The sequence below is a fragment of the Apiospora aurea genome (assembly GCF_038362705.1).
Source record: "Apiospora aurea strain CBS 24483 chromosome Unknown utg000003l_segment0_segment0, whole genome shotgun sequence".
Taxonomy (NCBI): Eukaryota; Fungi; Ascomycota; class Sordariomycetes; order Amphisphaeriales; family Apiosporaceae; genus Apiospora; species Apiospora aurea.
Genome location: NW_027117390.1, coordinates 1,788,983 through 1,812,362, shown reverse-complemented (window position 1 = coordinate 1,812,362; position 23,380 = coordinate 1,788,983). Strand labels below are relative to the sequence as shown.

At 55.5% G+C, this 23,380-nt stretch overlaps 10 protein-coding genes across 10 annotated transcripts; 4 read left to right on the top strand and 6 right to left on the bottom strand.

The window, feature by feature from the left end:
- Nucleotides 1-807: 807 nt before the first annotated feature.
- PG986_004414 (inositol oxygenase) lies at nt 808-1,831 on the bottom strand (the record flags this gene model as incomplete). The annotated part of the gene is made up of 2 exons (XM_066840636.1): nt 808-864; nt 926-1,831. The coding sequence occupies 2 exons, from the start codon at nt 1,829-1,831 to the stop codon at nt 808-810; spliced, it is 963 nt and encodes a 320-aa protein (XP_066703263.1).
- Nucleotides 1,832-3,533: 1,702 nt separating this feature from the next.
- PG986_004413 (uncharacterized protein) lies at nt 3,534-4,796 on the top strand (the record flags this gene model as incomplete). Its single annotated transcript, XM_066840635.1, has 1 exon — nt 3,534-4,796. One exon carries the CDS (start codon nt 3,534-3,536, stop codon nt 4,794-4,796), a length of 1,263 nt encoding a protein of 420 aa, XP_066703262.1.
- Nucleotides 4,797-4,889: 93 nt separating this feature from the next.
- Nucleotides 4,890-6,996, bottom strand: PG986_004412 (uncharacterized protein; the record flags this gene model as incomplete). Its single annotated transcript, XM_066840634.1, has 8 exons — nt 4,890-5,038; nt 5,093-5,192; nt 5,246-5,352; nt 5,425-5,847; nt 5,907-5,934; nt 5,986-6,222; nt 6,274-6,728; nt 6,885-6,996. 8 exons carry the CDS (start codon nt 6,994-6,996, stop codon nt 4,890-4,892), a joined length of 1,611 nt encoding a protein of 536 aa, XP_066703261.1.
- Nucleotides 6,997-8,119: 1,123 nt separating this feature from the next.
- Nucleotides 8,120-9,905, top strand: PG986_004411 (general substrate transporter; the record flags this gene model as incomplete). The annotated part of the gene is made up of 3 exons (XM_066840633.1): nt 8,120-8,491; nt 8,536-9,512; nt 9,596-9,905. 3 exons carry the CDS (start codon nt 8,120-8,122, stop codon nt 9,903-9,905), a joined length of 1,659 nt encoding a protein of 552 aa, XP_066703260.1.
- Nucleotides 9,906-10,300: 395 nt separating this feature from the next.
- On the bottom strand, nt 10,301-11,578 carry PG986_004410 (uncharacterized protein; the record flags this gene model as incomplete). Its single annotated transcript, XM_066840632.1, has 1 exon — nt 10,301-11,578. One exon carries the CDS (start codon nt 11,576-11,578, stop codon nt 10,301-10,303), a length of 1,278 nt encoding a protein of 425 aa, XP_066703259.1.
- An 856-nt stretch (nt 11,579-12,434) lies between these two features.
- Nucleotides 12,435-13,644, bottom strand: PG986_004409 (uncharacterized protein; the record flags this gene model as incomplete). The annotated part of the gene is made up of 3 exons (XM_066840631.1): nt 12,435-12,909; nt 13,104-13,321; nt 13,393-13,644. The coding sequence occupies 3 exons, from the start codon at nt 13,642-13,644 to the stop codon at nt 12,435-12,437; spliced, it is 945 nt and encodes a 314-aa protein (XP_066703258.1).
- An 834-nt stretch (nt 13,645-14,478) lies between these two features.
- PG986_004408 (uncharacterized protein) lies at nt 14,479-15,498 on the top strand (the record flags this gene model as incomplete). The annotated part of the gene is made up of 1 exon (XM_066840630.1): nt 14,479-15,498. The coding sequence occupies one exon, from the start codon at nt 14,479-14,481 to the stop codon at nt 15,496-15,498; it is 1,020 nt and encodes a 339-aa protein (XP_066703257.1).
- Nucleotides 15,499-16,188: 690 nt separating this feature from the next.
- Nucleotides 16,189-17,907, top strand: PG986_004407 (uncharacterized protein; the record flags this gene model as incomplete). Its single annotated transcript, XM_066840629.1, has 1 exon — nt 16,189-17,907. One exon carries the CDS (start codon nt 16,189-16,191, stop codon nt 17,905-17,907), a length of 1,719 nt encoding a protein of 572 aa, XP_066703256.1.
- A 525-nt stretch (nt 17,908-18,432) lies between these two features.
- PG986_004406 (uncharacterized protein) lies at nt 18,433-19,183 on the bottom strand (the record flags this gene model as incomplete). Its single annotated transcript, XM_066840628.1, has 2 exons — nt 18,433-18,864; nt 18,977-19,183. The coding sequence occupies 2 exons, from the start codon at nt 19,181-19,183 to the stop codon at nt 18,433-18,435; spliced, it is 639 nt and encodes a 212-aa protein (XP_066703255.1).
- A 1,257-nt stretch (nt 19,184-20,440) lies between these two features.
- Nucleotides 20,441-21,712, bottom strand: PG986_004405 (fasciclin domain-containing protein; the record flags this gene model as incomplete). Its single annotated transcript, XM_066840627.1, has 3 exons — nt 20,441-21,124; nt 21,196-21,545; nt 21,604-21,712. 3 exons carry the CDS (start codon nt 21,710-21,712, stop codon nt 20,441-20,443), a joined length of 1,143 nt encoding a protein of 380 aa, XP_066703254.1.
- Nucleotides 21,713-23,380: the final 1,668 nt, after the last annotated feature.

Sequence of the window (23,380 nt, the reverse complement as noted above, 5' to 3'; positions counted from 1 at the left end):
CCACAAGCGTCGTGTGCCCTTCGGAAAGACCCAGCGCTGCATGTGCCTCTGTTCATGTCTTTTGTGTTTCTTGCTCTCGTCGACCCTGCCCTTTGCTATCCTAATTACGGAACATCGGCCAACATTTCTGGCCATAAGTCTGTCAGTTGCAGCAGGTACCTGGCAGCTACATCATCTACGCATGTGCATATGCCCCTATGAGCAACAACAATTCAGTACTCTACTTTCCAGGTGTGGATGGCATGTCACCAGAGCTCTGGCCTCCTTCTAATTTAACGATTTGGTTTTGCTCATACGAGACTGTCTGGCGGAAGGGGAGATAGATCCATGTATCGAAGCCTTCCCACCACGTCCACTGGCCTCTAATTCGCGAATGGTACTGTGGGCAACCACCGCCCATTCAATTTTGCATTGAGTCGTCCCATGGTGTTCAGGGCTGGTACTAAGTTCTTCCATGGGACAGTGCCTCAGGCAGACACACTTGGCCCTCAGAAGCCCTCTACTAGGTATTTTTGTCTCATCTTGCCCAACCATACGTTTTGCCTGATAGAAATTTCTCAATTTGGCAATGGTTTAGGAATTGGATAACTTTTCGCTATAGACGAGAAAATGTTCTCCCAATTCAAACCCTGGCGCCTGATTGAGGGCATTGGAGATATAATCTATGTGCCACCATTCATGTTGTCCAAGGCCCGAACCAACGTATATCAAACCAAACGCTATGCTCTAATTTACTTTCTGGTTCAATGCTTGTTCCTCCACGCTGAGTACGACCATCTGTGTACTCCCTTAAGCGCCGATATCCCTTTACCATTTGACTACCTTGTTGGGGAAGTATTCGTCTATGAGCTCGAGATAGTAAGGCTAGATGAAGTGTTAGCTCAATCCCGAAGATCAATGCTGGGCAAAATATGAATGAACATACCTTGAGCTCCTGGATATCAGGCACACCGTCGCTCTTGCTGTACAGATCGTACGGGTTGAACGCCCGCACGGCCTCGAGCATCTTCTCGTCGTGCTCATCCATCAGGTGCCGGTACGCATTCTCCTTGTGCCAGGGGTAGAATGAGTGGTAGCGGATCATGGCGAGGGCCTCGGCGGGTAACCTGGACTGGTCCTTCAAAACATGGTAGAGATACTCATCGTGCCCCCATGACAGCATGACGTTGTCCAACCCACACCCCTCAGAGTAGATACCGCAGCGCGTCGTATAAATAGGGTCTTGGGAGTCCGGGTTCGCCGCGAAGCTGCCCGGGTAAATGATGCGCTCCTCGTCGAACGCGCACCCGACAGGGAACGTGTCGCCCACGACGTCCCACTGCCCCTCGGACCCGTAAAAGTACAGCAACTTGCCCAAGTCGTGGACCAGGCCCGTCAGCTGCATCCAGCGGGGCTTGCCGTCGCGCCGGATCGCTTCAGCCGACTGCAGAAGGTGCTGGATCTGCGTCAGGCTGGTGTCCGGGTCGGACTCGTCGATGAGCGTGTTGAGCTTCTCCATGGCCTGCCAGACCGTCATTTCCTCTTTCGGCCGCGTCTTGAACTGGTGCCGCGCCTTCAGGTTGTAGGCTACGGTCTGCTTGGTGTGCTGCTCCCGGTAGAAGTTCTTGACGCGGTCGCAGGCGTCTTCGTATTGCCGGAACTGTGTCTTGTCCTTGGACGAGTCGAACTCGGACTTGCTGTTGAAAGTGGCTGCTGCTTCCGCTGCCTCCTTGGTGGAAGGGGCTGCTTGTTGGCCCTTGAGGACGTTGATGGCATCGATGGCGTCGGAGGTCTCTTCGAGGAGGTGACCGTCACGGTTGCTCGTGTCGTCAAGGAGGGCTCCTGGTGCCATTGTGTGCTATTATATCTAGTAATGAACTTGAGTGTGTATTTGGGTATATGATCTCTATTGCTCTTGAAGGCTTGAACTAAGGCTAGACAGAATAAAGGTATCACGCTAGGAGGAAGCAAGAGGAGAGATGCGATGGATATACCAGGGAAAACTAGAAAGCGACAGAAACTTGTTACTTCACAGCGCCTTCCTTATATAACGAAGTTTCGTATCCCCAGAGTTCTTTCCCATACGGTACCAAATCTGTGGGGGTGACCATGTTGTAAGTCGAGACTCGGTGATGAGGTATTTCGTATACTCTATCGGGACGGAACAGGTGAAAGTCGCCGGGCGTAAATCCAGATCCGGACCCACCCCAGCTCTCCCAGCCACCAGAACAGGCAAAAATGGCCGACGATTTTGCCCTGTTTGTTTCGATGCAAGCCGTCTGATGTTTCCCTTTGTGAGCGTTCCATGGGGCGCGCAGCTGCGGCCGCCACAGGCGAGCCGTTACACAGATCTCGGGAGGGTCCCCGTGGCGCCGGCTGCTCTGTTTGGCTGATCATTCCTTCGGGAGACACCCTTTACAGTTTCTTGGTATCACACCTAACATCATCTGCTTCCACCCGCTCCTATCGGCATTTGCATCGCTCCATCCTCGAAACCGGTTAGTGCCGGTAATCAGGTCGGCTGTTACAAGATGTGTTGTCTGGTGCGCCCCGCGTCCTCGGGGTAATGGTACGCGACAGTCAGCTAACCTTCCGGGTAACGATCTTGACGGGTGTGCATTAGCGTAGACAAGAATTCGGATGGAACGAAGCCTGATCCTGAGTTTATAGGGATGCACTCTCATAAGGATGCATCAAGAGTTAGCAAGACTGCAGAGCACAACTTATGTCGTCGTAACTTGCAATTGCAACTGTTATGATCCGTTGAATCGACTCGAGTTGAAGTCGCGCCCCGCGATTGCTATTATTAGAAACATCCAATCGGGGGATTAGGGTAGTGCCCCAGACCCTGACCCCTCCTGTTATCAGAATCCAACGTCGCTATTATTCTGCTCCACCTCTACGTAGAAGCCGGCCATTCCAGACCCAAATGGACACCACTCGGATATATTGAGGCGTTAGTTTTGTTTCAGAAACCTGCGAGTCTCGCGATTGGGTGACTCCCTACTTCATGGATCCTCCTCGGCAATATCAATACCAAGCGTTGAGTAGTGCGAGGAGCACCCGCCTCATCACGCTCTTTCCGGCCCCCCAATATGCAAGCGACATCCACATTGAACTCTGGGAATCTCCGATTGCTTCGAAGGTGGAATATGAGGCCCTCTCCTATACCTGGGGCGACCAAGTGCCTACAAGAGATGTCATATGCAACGGGATGACACTGAAAGTAACGGAGAATGTGGACCATGCTCTTCGGCGTTTGCGAAGCAATGAGGGTCAACAGCGAACTCTATGGATCGACGCTTTGTGCATCAACCAGCGGGACGAGGCCGAAAAGACGGCACAGGTATCCGAGATGGGACTAATTTACTCTCGTGCCAGACAAGTCAACGTCTGGCTAGGCCATGCTACGGCAGCTACGGAAAGGGTTCTTGAATTAACACGACTTATGGGCGAAGGTGCAAGTGTGTCCGACATAGTCAACGGTATTATCTCTTTACTACTACTTAGAGATTCCTTCTTGAAACTTACGCATAAGCTTACACGTACTGTGCATGACAGTCCAGCGCATCCCTGAACTTGTGGACGGGCTCGAGCAGCTCAGCTCTGCCCCTTACTGGACAAGGCTTTGGACCATTCAGGAAGTCGCCCTCAGCAAAAACTGTTTGGTGTATCTTGGCAACGCTGAGCCGCTGGAAATGTGGGGTTTCCAGTTATATCTACGTGATCTCGAGAGTCATATCGATGCAGAATGGGAACGACTGGGACTCGAAAAGGACCCCGAAGCCCTGGATCCGATGCACAGGAGTCGAGAATCGCCCAGTACGGCTCTATCCCTTCACTTCCCCGGAAGTGCTGTATTCCTGGACCATTATATGCTGTATTTGCTTATGACCAAGAAGGCCAGAAACCCCCACGACATGGTCTTTGCCTGCAGGGATATATTTCCCGACTCCTTCGGAAAGATCGTAGTTGACTACCACAGAGACATGTCCGATATCCTCCGGGAACTAAGCGTTTGGCTCATCTCGAGCATGTCTGATCTTGGCAAGTTCTTGGACCTGGTTTCCACTTGCACCCCAGTTCCCGGGGCGCCTTCTTGGACTCTAAACCTGCAGTGCAACTCCCCGCCGGAAGCGTACAAGTACCGTTACGAGCGTGCGACCTTTGGGGCCAAATATGTCTTCAGGGATAGTACGCCTGAAGTCCTCCCGGACGGAAAGACCTTGTCCTTGGGGGGTCATATTGTCGACCACGTCGACGCTATCAGTGATGAGTTTCCTGACTACAGTCCTCTGGGCCAGAAGCAATGGCACAATGATGCCCATCGGCTTTTGAAAGTATGGGAGTCGGCGTGCCACACCAGCAAAAGCCTCAGGTCTACATTTGAGGAAGCGCTGGAGGATATTCTCTTCCCTACTTGCATATCATCAGCCAACTCTGAGGAGGGGTTACGTGCGTTACGTGCGTTTCGTGGGTGGATGGAAGACCCTAGCACTTCGTCCTTCCGCTTAGATACCGGGGATGTACTGCTCAAATCACACGCCGAGGGATTGATGTCGCGTTCTGTTTCTCCGGCACTTAGTAATAACTGTCTCTTCACCGCAACAGGTGGTAGAATGGGGTTAGGCAAGATGATCCGCCACGGCGATGCCATTGCACTTATATCGGGCTTCCAGCTTCCAGTCATATTACGACCCGTACCAGAAACAGCCAGATACACTCTGGGGCAACCAGCTGTGCTGAAAGGGTTCATGCCCGGGGACGATTGGCCGACTCAGAATTGGTCGGAGTCAAAGAAAGTTGAAGTGAGCTGAAGCTGCAAAATCTTGATGAGTTATAGAGCCTCAACTAGGCGTTTTGGGCTCTATAAGGTCTATTACATATTTAAAAGCATATATCATTCTCTATTAGTGCTCTTCATAGCTAGGCATCCACCCCCAGGCTCTCGTGAGCTGCTGCTGTACAGCCTTCGTTGGCCTAGCATGATCTGATTCTGTTCTTCTTAGGATATCTAGCATGGCCTCTTGGTCTACTCTCTCTTCAAATCTATCCCCGACTGTGAAGCAGAGGTTAGCATATATGTTTAGGAATATCAGTAACGTGGACTTACACATTGCAATACCAGTTGATGCTTCAAACATAGCTGGCGGGGCCCATTGGTTGGAAGCACCAATGCCGCAAAGCCGCCTCATGAGTTCGTCTATTCGTTGCTACCTCACCTGTCAGCTTGGTGTAAGTATCACGAAGCTTATATAATACTTACCGTCACTTTCTTCATGGCTGATGTCCGCTTCGTACCCACTCTAGGGATAGTTGGGTCGAACTGAGCTAGAAAAAGCTGCGCAAGTAGATGATACTGGATTCCCGTGACTGAAATAGAGAGTTAGCATTCATATGACCTAGATGTTCTCCTGAAATGCCTCGGGATGACGTTTTACTTACTATGGCAACTCGAATGATGCCAGCTTTGTGGGAACGCGTCCGGAATCTGACGTTCTTGGTAGAAGAACGGCTCAAACGAGGAGGGGCGCAGCTCCTCCCATCTCCGACAGTGCTCATCGAGCGCGGCCCACTGCGTCGGAGACGGCGGCGCGTCGAAGCAGTAATTCAGCACATCTGCCAGGTTGACCACGGCGCGGTTGGACCACGTGTAGTCGTCTGCCGGCTGAAGAGACCTGTCCACAATGAAGTGGTCGAGGTTGATTTTGACCCGCGACTGGCTGATGATGGCGCTGTAGATCTCCTGGCGCAGCCCTGCCCAGTACGCTGCAGCGCTCAGACTCCCAGGTACCATGTATTGATCGCCAATGTTCACAAAGGCATGGATACCTAAGAGGTGGCCGTGGCTCTCGTTGCCAGTGATGGCTTTTGCATAAGATTAGTGGACTTGCTCATACCCCTGATGGGATGTCTGATCAACTTACCGTCCATCTCCTCTAGCATACGCAGAATCTGCATTGTTCGTCAGTAAAGTCTCGACGTATTAGGGACTTGACGACTTACTATAGTTGCTGCGAAGAGATTCTCGTCAGACAACCCGCCAGCGGCGTCATCAATCATTGGTATCAACTGAGTGAGACACTGATTATGATATCGATTTGAAGCAAGTGGGTCATATTCACTCGTCCGGCTGAGATGACGGGCCGCAATGGCGAACGTCGCCTTGAGTAGGATCGGGTAAGTGCCGATCCTTTGAGGCACCACCAGCTCAAAGTTTCGTAAGGGGTCGCAGGTGTCCAGCTGAATCGTCAGCTACTACTTGCCACATATGGGAACTCTCTCGAAACCTACACAGATGGCGATGTGTTGTATGTAATGTCGAAATAGGTGCGCTTCTTCTCCGCTCATGGATGGTCGCGGGGCATGTTTGCCGACGTTTGGCTGCGGCATGACTTGGGTGATGGGATATTGGGGCTCGCTGACATAGTTGCGAGTAATATGCGGCAGAGAACGATGGTTTCTTGTCATACCCATAGCACCTGGTGACCTGTCCGGGGACTCATCTGCACCGCTACCAGGCGAAAGGAGACCCTGAGCCCGCCCAGAGAACGCAGACGGCCCAGCAGTTCCATTGTGTAGAGCACGCGGGTGGTTTATCGGACCAGGATGGTGAGGAGGATCCTCTGGCGCATGGTTGGCCCCCAGTGCTGTGGAAGAAGCGCCGTCCAGGAGATGACGGGGAGCTTCGTCGTCTGATGCACGGCCAGAGACGAGAGCAGATGTCTCATCGATATATGTTACTATTTCTGTCAATCAAGGAGGACATGGGGGAAACAAGGGAGAAGAGCAGCTGACATTGCCTTGGCGGATCCAACCACTTCTGGCCCCTGCGAAACGAGTCTGCAAGATACGGGTTAGTTGGGACTGAGGAGGTGTCATGACCAATCGGCGGGTTCCTTCACCCTTGCTGAGCTTAAACTTGTATGCGACTCGGCAATCATTGCCAGAGTTTATGCATCTTGAACATTTTGGCGTTAACCGGTCGCATTTCAGGTGGTTTTCACGGCATGGCAGGCTTCACGGAAAGTAGGGGTCAGCCTGGGATTGCGCGACGATACGACATGGTGACGACAAGGGGTGAACTGAAAGATCGGATGGTAGGTTACCATGGGGCAGCGAGGAGCTCCACCTGTGGTGAAGGCATTCGTAGATCGATCTCTCATCGGTCCACGGTCGGGTCGCAATGGGGATATAATGAAAGCACAAGGACCACCTGTCATCTCATGTATGTGCATACATAGCACACAGTCAAGTCAATAGCTTCGGGAGTTGTGAGATGGGACTGCGGCAAAAGGCAATCTGACCCTCAAACGGGGGGATCTGGGGTTGAAATGAGACTTTTTCGGCGTGGAACCCGACAGGGCCTGTGGCCTGGCTGATGGTGCTGCTCGAAAAAGGCGAAAACCGCCGGACGCACCCCTGGCTTGGCATTAGGGCTGGGCCATATCGGCGAGAATTGCTGTTTGCAGCGCAGGACCCATCCGGCCTCCCACCCTGGCCCGAGGAGAGGATGGAGGAAGCAAGACGACTTGCTTGTTTCGAACGCTCGAGGTCCCTTTTAAGCTTAATTCGGCTGACGATCCTCCCCCGCATGTTCTATAGCCGTTTACCCCGGATTCCAGACGATTGATGCTGTATACTCGACGAGTATAGCATCTCTGAATACTGCCCAGATGCCCTCTCCATATCCCAAGTCTTGTCTTCCCCACCAGAACGCGAAACCAGCTCGAAGTAGAAGGTGGAGTATGCTAAGGATGGGTTTTTCAGTCGGAGTGTCGGGTTCTCGGCCACAACAACAAAAAAAAAAAACCCCTTTGAAATTTCCTTCGCCTTCTAGCGTATCCGCGTCAGCCCAAAACTGGGACACTCGGCCTGCCGTTCTCGCGTCTTCCATCCCCAACATTGCTCTTCTGTTGATGCGACCTCGTGACCCCGGCACGAGTCACGACAACCACACCCCCACCTCGCCCTATTAATTAACCTGCTCATTTCTGCTTGGGTTGGGGACAACAAGAACCTCTGGAGTACTCATCAAACAGAAAAGAAGTGCTCGGGTCGCTGTTTAATCAAGACCAAGAGCCCCCCCCAGCGGAAGCTTGTGCGGGGAAAAGGCTTACGCGAGACACAACACGCCGCCATGGCTTCTTCAGAGCCCACCAGGCAAGATGCCATCATAGAGGGCAGCAGCCCCTACCCGTCCGCCGCGGACGAGAAGAAGGAGTACTCGGACTCCGAGGTCCGGCCCATGAGCGACCTGATCCGGGACGCGAAGCTGGCGACGGAGAAGGAGCACTCGATGAGCCTGTGGCAGGGCATCAAGCTCTACCCCAAGGCCATCGCCTGGAGCGTGCTCATCTCCACCTGCATCGTCATGGAGGGGTACGACGTCTCGCTCGTCAACAACTTCTACGCCTTCCAGCAGTTCAACAAGAAGTACGGCGAGCAGCTGCCCGACGGCACCTACCAGGTCCCCGCCGCCTGGCAGTCCGGGCTCAGCAACGGTGCCACCGTCGGCGAGATCATCGGCTTGTTGATTAACGGCTGGGTCTCGAGCGCTTCGGCTACCGCTACACCGTCATGGGCTGCCTGTGCCTCGTCATCGCCTTCACCGCCATCTTCTTCACGGCGGAGAACGTCGTGGCCCTGCAGGTGGCCGAGATCCTGTGCGGTGTCCCCTGGGGCGTGTTCCAGACCATCACCATCACGTACGCATCGGAAGTCTGCCCCGTCGCGCTCCGCGGCTACTTGACGACGTACATCAACATTTGCTGGGGCATCGGCCAGGAGATCGGAATAGGGGTCATCATGGGCAACCTCTGGCGTACGGACGAGTGGGCTTACCGGATTCCCTACGCGCTTCAGTGGATGTGGCCGGTCCCTTTGATCATCGGCATCTACTTCGCGCCCGAGTCCCCGTGGTGGCTGGTCCGAAAGGGCAAGCTGGAAGACGCGAAGAGGTCACTCCTCCGTTTGACCACCAAACGCACCGATTCCGACTTTGACGCCGATGAGACGGTGGCGATGATGGTCCACACAACCGCCCTGGAAGCCAAGATCACCAAGGGAGCCAGCTACCTCGACTGCTTCAAGGGCACCGACCTCCGCCGAACCGAGATTGTGTGCATGGCCTGGGCCATCCAGAACCTCAGCGGCAACTCCTTCTCGAACTACTCCACCTACTTCCTGGAGCAAGCCGGCATGGCCCCCGACAAGGCCTACTCCTTCGCCCTGGGCCAGTACGCCATCAACTGCGTCGGCGTCGTCGGCACCTGGACGCTGATCACGCTCGGCATCGGACGCCGTAGCCTGTACCTCTACGGCCTCACCTTCCTGTTCTGCATGCTGCTGATTCTCGGCTTCCTGGGCCTCGCCCCTGACAAGACCGCGGGATCTATGGCGACCGGCAGCATCATGCTGGTCTGGGCCATGGGCTACCAGCTGACCGTGGGGACGGTGTGCTACTCCCTCGTAGCCGAGATCTCCACCCGGCGCCTCCAGATCAAGACCATCGTCCTGGGCCGCATCCTATAGTAAGTTATACCAAACCCCAAACCAAGGCATTCATTCTGCCACTAGCTAGCTAGCAGACCAAAGAGCTAACACGAGAAAACAGCAACGTCGTCGCCATCATCTGCGGCATCCTCACCCCGTACATGCTCAACCCGGGCGCCTGGAACTGGAGCAACTTTGCCGGCTTCTTCTGGGCCGGCATCTGCTTCCTGTGCCTCGTGTACTCGTACTTCCGCATCCCCGAGCCCACGGGCCGCTCCTTCGCCGAGCTCGACCTGCTGTTCGAGAAGGGCATCAGCGCCCGCAAGTTCGCGACGACCGAGATCAATGTGTTCGAGGAGCAACTCGACCCGGCCGTGGCGCAGAAGTACCGGGACCAGATTGCTATCACGCACATGGAGAAGCAAGTCTAAGGCTCGCTTGATCTATACTCATGATGATTCATGCTTTGCGTGGGCCCCGACAGAGAGGGATAGAGAGAGCTTGAGAGAGAAAACCTTTAACGACCTATGAATGACCATATGCAACGAGATACACCATTTAATTATTCAAAGTAGCCTAATAATCTCAGAAGGAGATCTTACTCCTGCATACATCATTTTGAGATCCCGTTCACGCCGAAACTGATCTTGTTCCCCCATCCTAACCTTGGGTAGTATATCCTAGGAAGCCGACGCCTCGAGACATTCTTACAAGCATTTCATTTCATCATGCGTCGTGCGTGACCCACTCCTCCAATATGCTTCAAGCCCAAAAGCGCAAGAGTGAAAACCCAGTCATAGTCGCATGCATGTCCCAATCTCCCATCCTACACGAACTCCCAGTCCTCATCCTCAGCGTCTTTGGCCTCCATCTCCTTCATCTTCGCCTCCGCCTCCGCCAGCGAGACGAGCTCCTGCTTTTGCCTTCGCTGCTGCTCCTCCGCGTACTTCCGCCCCTGCTCCCGCGTCGCCGACGGCAGCACGACCGGGTACCACGTGTACAGCTTGACGGCCCCGAACTCCTTGAACCCCAGCTTCTTCAGGAGGTCCATCGCGGGCGCCGTCGCCGTCAGCGTCGCGACCTGGTACCCCATGGCGCGGGCCTCCTGCATCGCGTACAAGACCAGGGCCCGCCCGATCCCGCGGCGCCGGTGCGCCGGGTGTACGAAGAGCGAGTGGATCGACGCGATGCCCGAGTGGCAATGCAGGTAGCCTGTCCCGATCACCTCGCTCCCGCGCCGCGCCGCGAACATGCGGAACTGGTCCCGGTACACCGCCGTCGCGACGCGCGCGTACACTTTGGTCCAGTGCAGCACGTCGCACTCGGGCGCGCCGTGCGCCCACGCGCTCACCCAGCCGATGATGCCGAGGGAGCTGGTGGGCTCGATGACGACGCCCTCTGGGAGGAGGCCGGCCGGCGGGGACAGCGGGGCGTAATGCGGCGGCAGGAAGCGGCGCAGGTCGTTTTGGGCGGCGCCGGCGGCTTGTAAATCGGCCAGCGTCGATAGGCGGGATGGAGAGGAAGAGGAAGGGGCCGCTGCGTTATCACCACCAACACCACCAAAGCTGACGAGGTTGTCGGGGAAGTTCTCGCTCGCGGTCAGGTCCGCGCACATGACGGGCTCCTCTTCTTGGCACGAGAAGCCGGAGCCCTCGAGGACGCGCTCGAGGTCGGGCTGGCGCTGGGGGCCCGTAACCCAGTTGAAGCGCTGGAGGCGGCGGCGGAAGCGGTTCTTGACCATGTTGACGGCTTCGGACTGCTCCGAGGCCGGGATGGTCTGGTGCTCGAGGCCATTGTGGTCCTGAGCAAGGTTGCTGATGGCCAAGTTGGTGATAGCAGCACCACTACTGCCGTTACTGGGTTCCTGCGGCTGGCGCTGCTGTTGCTGTTGTTGTTGTTGTTGTAGCACAATGTGCGGCGGCGCCTCCCACCAGCGCACGAACCAGTCGTGGCCGCCGTAGAACTTCTCCTCGACGCCCATGGCCTCGTTGACGTGCTTGGTCAGCTCGGCCTTGTTCTTGACGTAGAGCTGCTGCAGCTGCTCGTACGTGAGCGCCGACAGGGCGGGGAACGCCGTCGCGGATATGGCGGGATGGGATGCCATCTATGTTCCCTTCCCCCTTCCAATCCGTCTGTCCCGTGATACAAGAAGCTGGTAGGGCAGTGAGTATGCTTGCTTCGTCCTCTTTGAGCTTTCCTGCCCTCTCTCATAGAAGGGGATAGATACGCAGGCAATTGGTCTGTCAAGATAGGAAGAAAAGGAGAATATTATGATAAAATAAGATGCGAAAGCACCAATGGTCTACTTGATGGGTATATAGTGCTGATTCAATTGATGAGGCTGATATCGGACGAAGAAGGACCCCTCGTGATCAAAATGATGGACAGATCAGACCAACAGGGAGCGGACTTCAGTTGAGGAAAGACCCCCGCATTGCCCTTCAACGTACACACGTGAGGGAGGGTAAGAAAGAAAGAGGGAGCTCCGAGGAGAGCTCCTAGACCTAGATGGGAGGGGAGCCAGGCATGCTGCAGTTGAGAAGAGCCTGAGGGGCGCGTGTGGGCTCACTTGTCATTGGCATTCCTTACATCGAACAGTGTAATCAGTACCTCATGCCGGGGCAATGGAAAACAAGAGCTGAGGGGATTTACTTAGGTACAGTAGGCCTGCGCATTTTAGAGCTTGCGTTGAGCTGCTGGCCACCCGCACCAAAACGTCAACACCCTAGCCCACGTAAAAGTAAAGCTCCGAATCACCGAACCCTCATGCTTCCAAGTCATCGGCCCATTCCTGCTCAATGCAACTCAAATGGGTCCAATCCATCCAGATCTGGATTTCTCTTTGCCATTGATCTAGGCTGACAGATGGCAATGCAAACAGGAAAGAGAAAAGGAAACTGACAGTGATATATATATATATATACTCGGATCTTGTCATTTGAATCCTCTTCCAGTCTTACTCACCCCCCCCCAAGCTTCGTCGAGCTATTATTAGACTCGGCGTCGGCAGTTGCAGCAGCATCGCGCGCCCTAACGAACTCAGTCTCGAACGCGAGCCCACTCTCTTTCCTCACCACCCCAAAGACGCTACTCGAGTCTAGGATTCTCCCACCACCCTCCGGACTCTCCTTCCAATCGTTGGCCTTCTTCAGGTTCTCCAGAGCTCTCTGTCCCACCCGCAAGCTGACCCTCTCGCGCTCCGCAATCTCGACCCCGTGGCCCACGTCCTTGATCGCCAGCTGCAGGTCCGACCACGGCCTCTCGCCTGGCCCCGGGCAGTAGACGCCCGTCGTCATGCGCACCGAGTCCGAGTGCATCACGGGCCCAAAGTTGACCTCCAGCAGGCGTTCCAGCGTCGCTTCCGGCAGATCCGTCTTGGCGGCGAGAACGTGCGCTTCGGCGATGATTTGCATCAACGATGCCATGAGCACGTTGCTGTTTAGCTAATCAGTCCAGATTGAATCCAGCCTTCTGCAGGTCTGTTTTCTGGTAGGCTCCCTCGATTGAGCGAAAACTTACCCAGTTGTCTTGAGAAGACTGGCTTTCTCCGGTTCCTTCCCGACTACCAACACCTCCCGCGCAATCACACCCTCGAGCAGGGGGCCACAGCGTCCAATGCCGCATCAGACCCAGCAAACCCGGCTAAGAGCTGGCCCGCCTCGGCGATGGGCGTGGCTCCGAACACGGGCATGGCAGCAAAGTGAGCCCCTTTCGACGCAAGCGTTGCTGCTACAGCCTGCGTTGTGTCGGGATGAACAGTCGTTGTGTCCACAACCACCTTGTCCTCCACTGCGCCAGAATTGACAATCTGCTCTACAATGGAGAGGACCGCATCGTCGGCGCTCGACTAAGTGGTTTGAGTAAGCTCGGTCAGCTTCTCGCCTTCTTTTGCTCCTAAGCTTGTAACCGAGGACTCACTGATATGAACACAATGTCGCTGTCGCGTGCCAGTTCGGCAACGGACTCGCACCTTTTGGCCCCGAGTTCCTCCAACGCCGCGCAGCGCGATGCAGTGCGGTTATATACGCACAGTGGTGGCTGGTTCACCCCACGCGCGATGGGGTGTTTTTGGATGGTCTTCGCCATCGCGCTTCCCATGCTGCCTAGGCCGATCCAGCCCACCATCACTGTCGGCTTACCGGTACGGTCTGATTGCGACGAAGACGCCATGATGCTGTTGAAAACCCGGGAACTGGCTGAGTGGTATTGTGATGTGTGGCATGCTTTCATATTACTGGCACGGCTGTCTGCTTAACGTTCCGCTACTATTGACCACCCCTTTCGGAAGACTTGAGCGGGGCTCGGCGATAATGACTCACAATATTCCGGCGACCGAGTCGGCGCGAAGTCCGTTTCGTCTTCTAGTATCCGATTCCACATGACCCCTAGAGCGATCTCGCTGATGGGGTGATGTACGCCGCTACCGGGAGCAACTGGCATGATTGAATAGCCAGCGATTTCTCTTCGGTGTCGATTCACCCTGGGACTTCGGCCGCAAGCAGGGGTAGGAGACAACTATGCAATTCGCAAGTCTATTTTCACTGAAGGAACATCACAATCTCATATGGTATTTCTTACATCTCGATCTTCGAGAACCGCTTTGCTTTCCTCCTCGTCTTGCAGTCAGGATAGATCATGATGCGCCTCCCCTCGAGGCCCGCAGACGCAAGTGCTATGCCTCTGCGGTTACTGATACATTCAATCCTGCTAGATACCTTAGGTCATTGTGTTATTGTGTGTGGTGATAAGGTGTTAACCTTTGCCGTTGCGATGGCGTTATTCGTCAAACTATCTCCGTACGCTTCCTCCGGTGACGGTTTGGAAGCTTCATGGACTATGAAACGGAGATACAGCGCGCCACAGTCTCCTAACAGCAGTATTTATGAATCAATTCTTGACATGGAATTATTCAAGCGCTGTTGAGTGGGCGGTGGCCCTTCAGGCTCAAGTCGAAATACAGACCCCGCAGCAGGAGCCCATGAGGGCATTCTACTCTGTGCAAACATGGCTTTCGCTAAATTTCCTGAATTACCCACAGAGCTGCAGTTGTACGTTTGGCAGTGCGCCTTGCTGGCCGAGTCCCAAGACCGTCTCGTGCTGGTCCACAGGACCAACCACATCATCCCCCAGAGCCACTTGTGCAGCCCCTATCTCTCGACTTCCCGACTGTCCCGGATCGAAGCCCTGCGGTTCTATAGAGTGCCCCTCAAGGTGGGGGTTTTACCGTTGGTCCCGCCGATGGTGCGCGAACGGGTCCGCGAGTATTCCGTATCCCAGGACGTGCTCGGGCGCAGGCCCAGCGGTAGTGGTCGTAACTTCCTGCACACCCTCTCCAGGGCAAAACACCGAGGCACCGTATACCTCAACCCGACTCACGACACATTCATCATAGGCCTGTGCTTCATCATGCACTTCATGACGGCGTTTCCCAGCGGTCCCATGCTGGGCGAGAGGTATCCCGATTTTGTCGCGGTAGGCACGAATCGGAATCGACCACTCGTTCGCCTCTTCGCCGGCGCCCTCCCGTTAGCGGCGTGCCGCGAGGTTCGCAACCTCGTCTTGGCCCAACGCGGCACCAGCAACCGAACGGACAGATATCTGATCACTGGGGTGCCATCCAGTCGACCAGGCGAGCCGGTCCTGACGCTCTTGCGTTCGATCTGCCTGTGGCCGAGGGCCGAGAGGGCCTGGAGGCGGTTCTTCTTCAGCGGCTGCACCGACTTCCGGCACCTCTGGGTGCAGGTACCCCGCGAAGAGCGGTGCTACGGGCGCGTATTCGGGAACGACGCCGAGTACATGCTGTCCGGGCCAGAGGCGTGCGCCTGGGCACTGTTCCGAGACCTGCAAGAGCACGGGGGCAGCCGGCGTCGGTTGGACATCCGCACGTGGCCTGTGGAAGAGAGAAATGGCCATAACCACGTGTCCGATCCGGAAGACGTGGTCAATGGGGGGCCGTTTACCGTCATGTATGTGTTGATGGCGGAATTCCAAAGACCTTACGCGATGTGGATCAATAATGGTTGAACGGGGCTTCATTGTTGATAGGGGGAGGAACTATAGACGGTTTCGCTGGCCCTACCGCCATAGGAGTTTACTCATGTGGTGGCTTCAGTTTTATGCATCTGAACGACCCGCGTCTGGCAGGCCGGATGTGCATATAAGCGTGAAATGCAAGTATTTACAGATGATATTATATGTCATCATGACCTACACAGTTCGCGGACTTAAACTCATGGGTGCATGCATTCCTTATCTCTTAGCTAACACTGAATCCGACTTCAGGCTCCCTGAAAGGATGCTCTATCGTTATTGAACTACTGGACCTTGAGCAGCCGCTCGCTCGTTGGTGGTTCTACTACAGCGCCCGCCGATAGTAATGGTGCGGGGAAGTGAGCCGCCAAGCTTCTTTCCATGCGAAATCCGCTCAATGTCACTTGCTACCTACTCAACTAAGTAAGTCATCTCGGGATCGGCATGGGGCCTTCTTCTGTGCTGGACGAATCGCATGCCAGATAGAGAAGGCTTGGCTTCTCAATCCAATGGTACGTAGCATGGAGGTCGTCGACAGTGTTGAAAGATAAGCTCTCACAGATGGCAAGCAAGGACGAAGCCTCTCTGCAAGCCTGTGTCCATGTTTGAGTTTTAGCTCAATAAGAAATAAGAAAAAGAACAAAAGAAGTAGAGTTACTAGACTGATCTGAGAAGGGGAGCAGAATGGAACCAGAACCCAAGCTGCTAGGGGGAAAAGACCTCGAAGCACAACCACGGCAGCATGCCGACAACCCAGATGGTATCACCTCCGTCAGCGCCGAGCAGCGCCAGACCAACATCAACAATGACAACCTAAGCGACCTAAAGCGCGAGCAGCAGCAGTACGAGACCCGGCACAACGGCACCCTGAACCGCCAGCTCAAGTCGCGGCACGTCCAGTTCCTCGCCCTCTCGGGCGCCATCGGCACCGGCCTGTTCGTCGGGTCCGGCCAGATGCTCTCGGTCGCGGGCCCGCTCTCGACCTTCCTGGCGTACGCGCTGACGGGCTGCAACCTGTACGCCGTCATCAACAGCCTGGGCGAGATGGCGGCGTACCTGCCCCTGCCCGGCGCCGTGCCCGTCTACGCATCGCGCTACGTCGACGAGGCCCTCGGCTTCACGCTGGGCTGGAACTACTGGTACCAGCTCGCCATCGGCGTGCCGATCGAGGTCACGGCCTCGGTTGTCGTCATCGGCTACTGGCCCAACCCGGTGCCCGACGTGGTCTGGATCACCGTCCTCTTCCTCGCCATGGTCGCGGTGAACTGCTTCCCCGTGCGCATCTACGGCGAGGCCGAGTTCGTCTTCGGCGCCGTCAAGCTGACCACCATCATCGGCCTGATCCTGCTCATGCTCATCATCACGCTCGGCGGCACCCCCTCGGGGGACCGCATCGGGTTCCGGTACTGGCACGACCCGGGCCCCATGAACACTTACTTGGCGGAGGGCGCGCTCGGCCGGTTTTTAGCCTTCTGGAAAGTCTTCATCCAGGCCACCTTCGCGTACGGCGGCAGCGAAATGGTCGTCATCGCGTCGGGCGAGACCGCGAACCCGCGCCGCAACATCCCCAAAGCGATCCGGCGCGTCTTCTGGCGCATCCTCTTGTTTTATGTCCTCGCCATCTTCCTCGTCGGCCTCTGCGTCTCCTCGCGCGACGACCGCCTCCTCGACGCCATCGCCCGCTCCGCGCCGGGGGCAGCCCAGTCCCCCTTCGTCATGGCCATCCAGAACGGCGGCATCGCGACCCTGCCGACCATCATCAACGCCGTCGTCCTGTCCTCGGCCTGGTCCGCGGGCAACTCCTTCTTCTACGCCTCGACGCGCGTCATGTACGCCGCCGCGCTCGACGGCAAAGCGCCCCACTTCCTGACGTTCGAGCGCTTCGGCGTCCCCTACGCCTGCGTGGGCGCCACGGCCCTGCTCTCGTGCCTCGTGTACCTCAACGTCAACCACCGCGGCGCCGACGTCTTCTTCTGGTTCTCCAACCTCTCCGCCGTCTCGACCCTGCTCGTCTGGTCCGCCATCAGCCTCGCCTACCTGCGCTTCCACGCCGGCCTGAAGCACCACGGCATCCCGCGCGCCGCCCTGCCCTACCGCGCGCCGCTGCAGCCGTGGCTGGCCTGCTTCGCCATCGCGTTTTGCCTGGTCGTCGCCCTCTTCAACGGCTTCGACGCCTTCTTCCCGGGCAAGTTCGGAGCCAAGACGTTCCTGCCGCCCTACGTCGACATGCCCATCTTCGCGGGCCTGTTCGTCGGCTACAAGCTCGTCAAGCGCACCAGCATGGTCAAGGCCGCCGACATGGACCTCTGGAGCGGCAAGGCCGAGATCGACCGGCTCGAGGCTACGTGGGTCGAGCCGGTGCCTAGGAACTTTATCGAGAGGATATGGTTTTGGATTGCTTAGCGGGGGACGTTTTTGGTTCGAAGCACAGGCAACGAATCTTCTTTTGACGATACATGTGAATATACAACCCTGTGGGTTAATACATGGCCAGTAGTATCTTCGATCAGGTTTGGTCTACTTAAAGAAACACTTTATTTCAAAATTGTCGCTGCCGTCTTCTAACCGTGAAAATGGGGGCGGACTAAACCGACTGGAGGCACTTGTGGAGTGTTTACGTCGTTAGATCAGATCGATCTGGCATTCAATTGTCCACAAATCCCCACGTTTGGCGGAGACTCACAAATCGTGAGATGGCTTAAGACAGCGTCATACACCTTTGCATGGAGTGGTTTGCATGGAGTGGTTTGCTCTTTTAATTGATGATGGCTTCCGTGCTGAATTATAAATCATGCATCTCATAACAGTCGTAGCAGAGTAACAGGCTCGAGACATTCTCCAGCGCCCAGCGACGTCAAAGCTACGTCATAATCGCCCAGCCCAGCTTGGTTCCACCACGCCGTCCCTTTCGTCACAACTCAGCTAGATCTATGTTCTGAGCGACTCGGACGCGCGCCACTGCAGGACCTCGGCCTCGCTGATGAAGCGCAGCTTGTTGATGGAAGCGGGCTCGCCCGTGACGGCGCCCTTGGCGATCTCCGCCATGCGGCCGATGACCGTCATGTCCGTCAGGCAGTACGAGACGGAGCCAGTCTTGACGCGGATAATGCCAATACGGGGGTCGTTCTCCGAGCCGTCATGCTTGCCGTCGCCCAGGTCGCCCAGCCACGCCTTGAGGGCGGAGTTGTAGTACTTGGTGACAACCGCGCGATCCGTCTCGATCGAGGCATCGCCCGCGAATGATGCCCACTGGCCGGAGCTGTCGACGAACGAGATGTTGGTGTGAGAGTCCTTGGCCAGCTCGTCCGTCTTGTGGGACTCGGTGTTGGTGGTGAAGATGAGGTCGAGGCCTCCGGTATCCTGTAAGGGTTGGGTGGGATGTTGTCAGTTCCCGTGGCTTCTAGTTTAGACAAGAGGGGGGGAAGTGTAACGTGACACGGAGGATAGAAATCGAAACCAATAGATTACATACCGTGCCGGCCACAGCCATGCAGCGGGAGCTAAGCTTGCCGTTGGAGGCGTCGCGCGTCGTCATCATGCCGAACTTGCAGTTGTTGGCGAACTTGCTCAGGGCCTCGACCTTCTGCGAGAGGGTGGCCTGGGGGTCAGCATTGGCAGCGCCGTAGGGGTCGGCGGGCTTGTCGCCGGTGTTGGCGTTGGAGAATCCGGAGGAAGACATGGTTCTGAGGATGGTCTGCTGGTTGTATTTGAAGAGTCCTTTGGATGATTGGCTCAGTAGTGTTCTGCGAAGCGTGAACATGTAATGGATGTATTTGGGGAATTTGGTATATTGAATGAAAGAAGAGGCTCTGCAATTCTGCGTCTGGTCTGATGGATGGATAGATATTGGACGGGAACTAAGTAGTGTCATCCCATTTGAGGGAGGCGGACCCTACATAGAACAGCCCAGGCACACGCCTCGCGGAGGTGTTACCCCCATTACCCCCCATGGTTGCTGTTGCCTACTAGGTTACGTAGTACAAACAATGGCAGCACAATGTCGTCATGCGACATCATAGAACATGCTCAATGGCGATTGCCCTTACTGTTTTGTCTTGGAGATCGAGTTCGGGATCGAGAGCCGGAGCTTGAGCCGCAACCTGCCCGATGACGAAATCACTTTGCATAAATCCATGCATCTGCACAAATAGTCCACAAGCGACAATTGCATAAGTTGTCCCTTATTGCTCCAAGACATATTGCTAATAGATTAGACAATTTCTTCAGCGAATATAGGTAGACAAGATGGAATGCAATAAGAGACGTGGTCAATTGCTTGTCCCAGATCCGAGCTGTTGCGGGATGTAGACCAAGCCAACGGCTACGCTGACTCTAGGGATAACCCCTGGGTGACCACTTGTCACCCCTAAAAACCCCTAACCCGGGGGCTGTGTACGGCCCAGCAACCCCCTGGAAAGCTCTTGGACTTGGCATCATGGGCATCGGTTGCCATCAAATCATCTCTCATTCTAGAATCGCTAGATTATTCGCTTCCTCCAATTCTTTCTAGTCGCCATCCGCGAGATGCGTCAAGTGTCAATCTTCACTTGTTCTCTCTTTCTTCAAGGCACAAGCCAACTCCGTGTGTTTTTGCTAGTCGGTTTGCTCGATTCTATCCGTGAGAAACCCTGATCTTGACTACACATCATTTCGAAAGCATGCGCATCACATCCAAGTGTACGTAAAGAAAGGAAAGGTATCAATTATTAATGCAGCTATCGCATCTTCGCAGACAAATTTGCAGAAAGTTGGCTCTTTCCACCAATGTAATAAGCATTACTCAAGGCTTGCGAACGACACAATCGTCCGCTCATGATAATGTTGGACCGAGGTACTAGCCACTCGCTCCCAATGACAGACCGAACTAGCGACAAAACAAAAGGCCAAGTTGATGATGTGACAAATGAGATATATGTCAAGAAACAACTGTTGTCGGTTACCAGTTGATGAGGAGAGCAGCACCACCGAACAAGGCAGCAGCACCAACGGCACCTGTCTTCATGGACGCGGCGTTGTTCAAGTTGCCGCCCGCGGACGTAGCAGCCGGGCTCGTACCGGTCGGGGTCGGAACGTCGCTAGTGAAGGGCACGCCGCCGCCGCTGGTAGAGCTGCCGCCGTTGAAGGCGGGAGGCGGGGGGTTTGTGGCGGACGGGTCAGGCTGCTGCTGGGTGTTGTCGGGGTTGAGGACCTGGTTGAGGACGTGGACGACGCCGTTGCCGACCAGGATATCGGGCACGGTGACGCGGGCCGCATTGACGAAAACGGCGCCGTTGTCCTCGACGGTGATCTTCAGGTCGGTGCCTTCCTGCGCCTTGATGGTCTCGTTCTTCAGCATGCTGCTGTAGGCCACGGCGCCGGGGACGATGTGGTAGCCCAGGATCTTGCCGACGTCCTGCGACGACATGTTGGCGAGCAGGCTGCTGATGGACACGAAGGCGTTGTTGTCGGGCGCGAAGATGGTCACGTCTTTCAAGCCGTCCAACTGCGGGCCAAGGTTGGCCGCCTTGACGGCGCCCGATAAAGCCGTCAGGTTGGCGCTGGTCATCGTGGCCGTGTCGTTCTGGGGAATGACGAGGACGCGGTCGATGATGTGGATCACACCGCCCGTGTAGTTCACATCCTGCGCAACACACGGTTCAGTCCACCATACTCACTGAGGATAACTTACAAGAGTGGCGACGCATAACTTACAGCGGTTTTCACGGTGGAGTAGTACTTGAGCCCGCTGTAGGCCACGACCTTGTTGTCCTTCTTCTGCATCTGGACAACCTGGCCATCGGTGACGTTGGTGTACGACTGGTTGTTCAGCAGTGTATGCGGGAACATGGGCTTGTCGGTGAAGGCCGAGGCCTGGTACGTTCCCTTCAGCACGTGGTAGTTGAGCAAGTTGGCGACCCAGGTCGAGTCCTTTACGCTGCCGCCGTACGTGTTGACGGACCCGTTGATGACGCCGTTGAGCGCATCGTTGTTGGGCGCGAGGATCGTCACGTTCTGGGCGTTGTTCAGAGCGGTCAGGATGTTGGGGTTCGCGGCCAGCAGACCTAACAGAGGTAGTGAGTAAGCGACGAGCTCGAGTCTTTGCGGATGCCCTAAGCTTACCGTTGAGGACCGACAAGCTGGAGTTCTGGGAGTTGAGGGCATCCTGAAGGGACTGGGCCGCCGCGGCACTGGCCAGCGCCAGGCTAAGGGAAACTTGCTTCAGCTGCATCTTTCGAGTATCTCTGGAGAGAGTATGTGGGATTTGGTGGATATCTCTCAGTTCTAAGATACTAGAGCTTGATGCGATGATGGAAGAATTCTTGTGGCTCTGGGGACGATGTCGTTTGCTTTTAAGCAACTCGGGACATGGCTGGGCAGTTCCCACGTGCGGTACTCAATTCATATCACCAGTCCCAGCTTGGGAGGGAGGCGCAGCTAGACGAAGTGAAAGTCATGATGTCGACCAGCATACCTGGTAGGATGTTCCTCTTGACCGCCCCCCCCTGTTTCCCGCGAGTAACCCCATCGGTGGTATGGGCCAAGATATCGTGGGCCATCCATGTGTTGTTCGGCCTCACACCCAACCGACGAGCTGGCTCAAGAGCCGCCCAGCCACAAAGGACCTATGTTTGACTTTGGAGCTTCCCTACAATCCGTGGCCCATGTCAGTGTCACAGGCAGCTTATAAGTTGCAAGTGCCGGTTTATCCGTCCATTAGTTCTTTGCGCTTGTTTAGGGAAAGTTCTCGCGGGTTGTATGGATTACTAAGTAGTTACGGCTTACTGGTACAGACGACGACGAGCAAGCGAGTGGCAGAGAGAAGATGCATCTGGCACGAGTCAGAGTCTAATGGTCGGTCCTCTTTTTGGTGCTTCCTTCAGCTTGTTGATCCTATTCCTGCGGTCTTTCTACATACCTACCTCCTACAATCAAGAAAGAAACCGACCCAGCATTGCTCGTGAAGTATGCCATGGTTTCGGTGACCAACACATACGAACACTGCATGTTGTCTTTGCCGAATCCAGGAGTTGGTGGTTCGGATTGATATTGGAAGTCGATGTCGTCACGACTCTGCCAAGCAATTGCTGCTCAGTTCAACGTTTGGCGGCTAAAACAAAAGGTCGTTTCTTCAGCGGTGTCAGTGCTGAACAAAGCCCCCCGCAATTGGCCACGCGGAGATCTGCACAGGCACCGGGGCTTCTGGAAACGACCACGCTAAGTCCCTGGTATCGATTGATTGATCCAAGTAACACGAAGTAACCTGCTCACATTGATGTATTGGGTCAATTGACGCCTTAAGAGAAGAGTGTCAGAGCCGGCAATTACTGCATGACACTCTCATACTAGCAAGCTGAGTATCGTGACGAACTATCTCTACAGCTTCCCGGCAGTCGTTGTCAGACGGAAAGGATATTGACAGGCCAGAACTAGCAAGACGTAGCGCCGGGTATCTCGCTCGCACGTACGCACGTCGTCCGGGGTAGACACCCACTAGCTGAAAGAAGGTTCCCCCTCAAGTGGGCTGCTGCACATGCACGTAGGGGCTACTGCAAGTTCAGACCTACTATCGTGTCGGAGTGAAACTGCAAGTCTGCGATATTCGAAGAGGGGCGGTGCGTTGACGCGGCCCTCAGCCACGCTTGGTATTCTCCTCGGGCGACGGATAGATCTTGATGATAACCTTCATGAATCATCATCAAGATTTCTTTTGAGTGGGCGACGACGCAGGGTTTCAGGGGGTTCTACCACCTGAAGAGCAGTCCTACGGGACAGTAGGAGACGGGGTCCCGGAACTAAAAGAAACCCACCAACCGTTGCCCCGGATTACGACCACCAGAGCCTGGTTACTACTGCTTCTTCCACGTGGACATCCTCGCCAGTGCGTGGCCGACGGCCG